The 3,710-nt window shown below is 38.9% G+C and overlaps 1 protein-coding gene across 1 annotated transcript; it reads right to left on the reverse strand.

Moving 5' to 3' along the window:
- Positions 1-552: 552 nt before the first annotated feature.
- LOC136280715 (polycystin-1-like protein 2) lies at positions 553-3,482 on the reverse strand. Its single transcript, XM_066166383.1, has 3 exons — positions 2,517-3,482; positions 1,747-1,915; positions 553-1,538 (listed from the first exon to the last, which is right to left on the reverse strand). Exons 1-3 carry the CDS (start codon positions 3,480-3,482, stop codon positions 553-555), a joined length of 2,121 nt encoding a protein of 706 aa, XP_066022480.1.
- Between the last annotated feature and the right edge of the window lie 228 nt (positions 3,483-3,710).

Consider the following 3,710-nt stretch of genomic DNA (forward strand, 5'->3'; position numbering starts at 1 on the left):
AAAAGATAGGAAATGATAAAACATTAGAAAAAAAAAACACTGCTTGCTATAGCATAGAAGCCTAAATAAATTCCTTTGTACACGCATAAAGGAACTTCCTTTTATTTTAGTTTTTTACACAGGCATACTTGGAAAAAGGGGATCCTAGTGTTTTTAACAGAAGTCAAATTAAAGATCCTCTGATGAGATTTTTACAGAAAGATGCCGCTGGTTTAGAATAGTGTGCATGTTGTTCTTGAAAAATTTACCCTTCTTGTCTCCTCAAAAAAGTGTCCTTCCTTGAATTCTGGTGGAATTTTACAGTTAAGTAACTTCCTCTTTCTGGCGATGTAGGCCAAATAGAAGTGTTTTGAAAAATTCTCCCATACTTTATGCTTCCTCAAGTTTCTCTTCGTCGTCCTTTATATCGTGTAAATTGATATCAAGAATAGACACAAAAATGTTGATCAGAAGAATTGCAAGTGTGACCATAAAACTGGCAGTGAAAAGAATACCAAAGACTCTATTGACATCATCGAGTTGGACAACGTGAAAGGTGTTCCCAAGTGCTAATTAAAATTCAAAAGCGAACAAGCCGATGAACGATGAAAATGAAAACACAGAGCCACCCAAAACCATGTAAGCAAAATGCCCATGTGCAATAAATAGTAATCCGAAGAGAACACTTATTGAAAAAATATCATTTTTCGCAATGGCTAACGACCACGCTAGTATTTGTAACTGCGGATTAAGTCGAATGGAGTGGAGATTTTTAAACGTGGCAAAGAATAAAGCAAATGAAAGAGCAGCATTTTCCATTTCAGTCCAAAAAATTGCGAACTGAAAGCTTACTGTCACAAATGGATTCCTTCGCACTTCTTGGGTACTGTCATGCATAAACTTCACTTTCATAACGTAAAACACAACTGCAAGCGAGGCACTCACAATTTGACCAATATCTATCCAGTTCCATATTCGCTTGAAAAATGCACCTCCTTTACGACATAGTCTTATAAGAAGTATCGTGATATACACTAACACCATAAATATAAATATCAACTGGCATATTGGGTAAAAGCTGTAGGCCATAGTTTGAAAATTAAACAATCTCATGGTGTCAATCCTTTCGTGAGTAAGCCCAAATCCGAAAGGAAGAACTTCATAATGGTAAGTGATAATGCTCATTAAGTTAGTGTTCAGGTTTAGGACTTGAAATTCAAGCAGAATTGCCCTTGTTCTTCTGTCAATCCGGTCTTTGTCTTTAACAGCCTCCATCATACGGATAGCAGTCGGTTTATCGTATCCCAAATCGAGAACGTACCCTCCACCGCCATATACGTGATGTTGTGCTCGCGATGGAAAGTTATTGAGCTCCTCTGCAGTTGAATAACGCCAAGGCCTTGGTAAAAGTTGTGATAGATTGTTCCAACTAAGCTGTGGGTCTGACAAGTGAATCCAATAAGGAAGATAAAGGCGTATCGTATCCTCCTCTGACATTGAGTAAAAGTTGTAGCATTTGTCAATCATATCCTCAAGCTCCTTCACGACGGTGCATGATTCTATTTTTGAAACAAATCGAGCAGAGATTAAACAATAAAACTCAAACCTTAAGAGATTAACGAGGGACTTCCAAAAATTATCGTCATTTTTATTACACAACCACTCTCTACTTTCGACATACGCAAATTTATCTCTTTAAATGTCAGTGAGAAAGCATTCCACTTCTCTCGTTACAAACATGATGAAAAGCGTGAAAACGACAAATACCTTCATTTATCCTCAACTGTCGAAGACGAGGCATTCCAATCAGCATGGAAGCTGTGTTACCAATGTACTCTGTCGTCGGCTCAAACTGTCTATTGTACCACTCACCGGCATAAGAGTCATGGATGAACTTTCCCAACATGTAATCCCACATTTTGTCACCAGTGTTTACCTACAAAAGACAAAAAAATGCAATGATGTTTGGTAAACCAGGAATAGAATAACGTTGTTGACTTTCATCATTTTGGGACATCTGCATTTAAACTTCACCTGTATTGACAGCATATATAATTAAATTGTGGCTTAAGAAGGAGGAAAAGTGAGATAGTCAGTAGATTTTAAATTCAGTTCACATTGGGTAAAACAGTGGGTAAAACTGAAATTGAATGGCTGACATTGAAAAAGAAGTCCTTTGGAACGATATTTAAATTCATGTTGCCCAAAAATTCCACCCTATGTCATTATAAAATCATGCCCTCAGGCATTCAAACTGACGTACTCTTTTTGGCACTTTCTTACTGTCATCCTGGTTTGTTCATACAGAGATTGACATGCGGCAAAATTGTAAACCTAGTGTCTGTAGATCAATTCAGTTCGGACTACCATCGGCACTGCCAATGGGTTGAGGCATCACTAGATAATTTTTTGTTGTGGCAAAGTGAAAGATGAATGTAAAGTAGTTTACCGAAAATTCCCTATCATCAAGACATATTTTTGCACAACACTTGTGGAAATACGCTAAACTGTCACGCGTGGCTTTAGTCATCAGGTACCTCCTTGTCTCCATAAGCTACAATCATCAAAAAGAGATAAAAGGCCAAAAAAGCCAAAAATTGTCGCGCAAATCTAAAAAATTTTGCCTTCCGTAATTCATAAGCACGTTGCTCCTGTATCTCCTCTGCATAGGATGTTCCATCGCAATTTTCAGTTTCATCGAGTGGCTTAGGTCTTTTAAAAATTAGACTCAATAACAAAGCTAATACTAGGACTTTAGAAGGTTGCCAGATGAAAACATCTTCGACACAAGATACCAAGACAGAAACTAACCATTGATCAGCAATTTCCTTACCCCATTGAAGGCTGTAAAATACTGTAAACGTGGCAGCCGTCGCTGCTGTTGCAATACAGAGAAACCAGGCAGGATACACAAAGGCATGGGGAAGTAAGAATTGTTCATTGTTATTTTTAGCTGAGGACATATCAGGAGAATTATTGTTTGAATCGCCGTCTTCACTCTCTCCGTTCGTTTTTGCCTTTCTGAAACGGAATAACGCAGTTATGATAATATTCACTGGTGTAACTATCAGTGTACTCTCAATTCCAATAACTAGCTGGCGAAGGGACATTTGCAATGGCCCTATCTGGATCAAATCCTCGGAACTGCCAACTACCAGATAAAACATGGCGTTACACACCATTGCCAAATACAGAGAAGAAAGGCAGGAAGAGGCACGCTGAACGCGTGTGAGGAAATTGCGTGGTGGCCTGGTAACGACAGAGGCCCAGATGTGGTAATCGGCCAGGTCTGCTGAAGTCATTGAGTGAAACATACTTTTAAACCCTGGGCTGTGCTTACCATTATCACGGGACATGAGAGTCGCAGCGATCGTTCCATTATCCTTTTGAAGAGCTAGCCAATTATGATAGAAGAAATCCCACTTTTCCCCTGTACTTCTTTCAACAATATGAACTTGATCAAGGAACCAGGAAGAACTCTTTCCATTGTTGTCATACCACATTTCAACTTTAAATACACTTCCTATCAATGCTGCCTCTTGCAAAAATTTTTCTATCAGGTGGAGCGTTGCCAGTCAAGTTGACATCTTTAGTAGAACTCTCAGTTCCGTAGATTTTAGCAAATACGCTTGCCGATGTGCCAGCTTGTCTCCAAACTTCGGCTGTTATGGTCACATCGTACATGTGTGAGCTGTTCTCGTTGTGTTTTACATTCACAGTTGGACCCAACT

Source organism: Pocillopora verrucosa, chromosome 5 (genome assembly GCF_036669915.1).
Source record: "Pocillopora verrucosa isolate sample1 chromosome 5, ASM3666991v2, whole genome shotgun sequence".
In the NCBI taxonomy this organism is placed as follows: domain Eukaryota; kingdom Metazoa; phylum Cnidaria; class Anthozoa; order Scleractinia; family Pocilloporidae; genus Pocillopora; species Pocillopora verrucosa.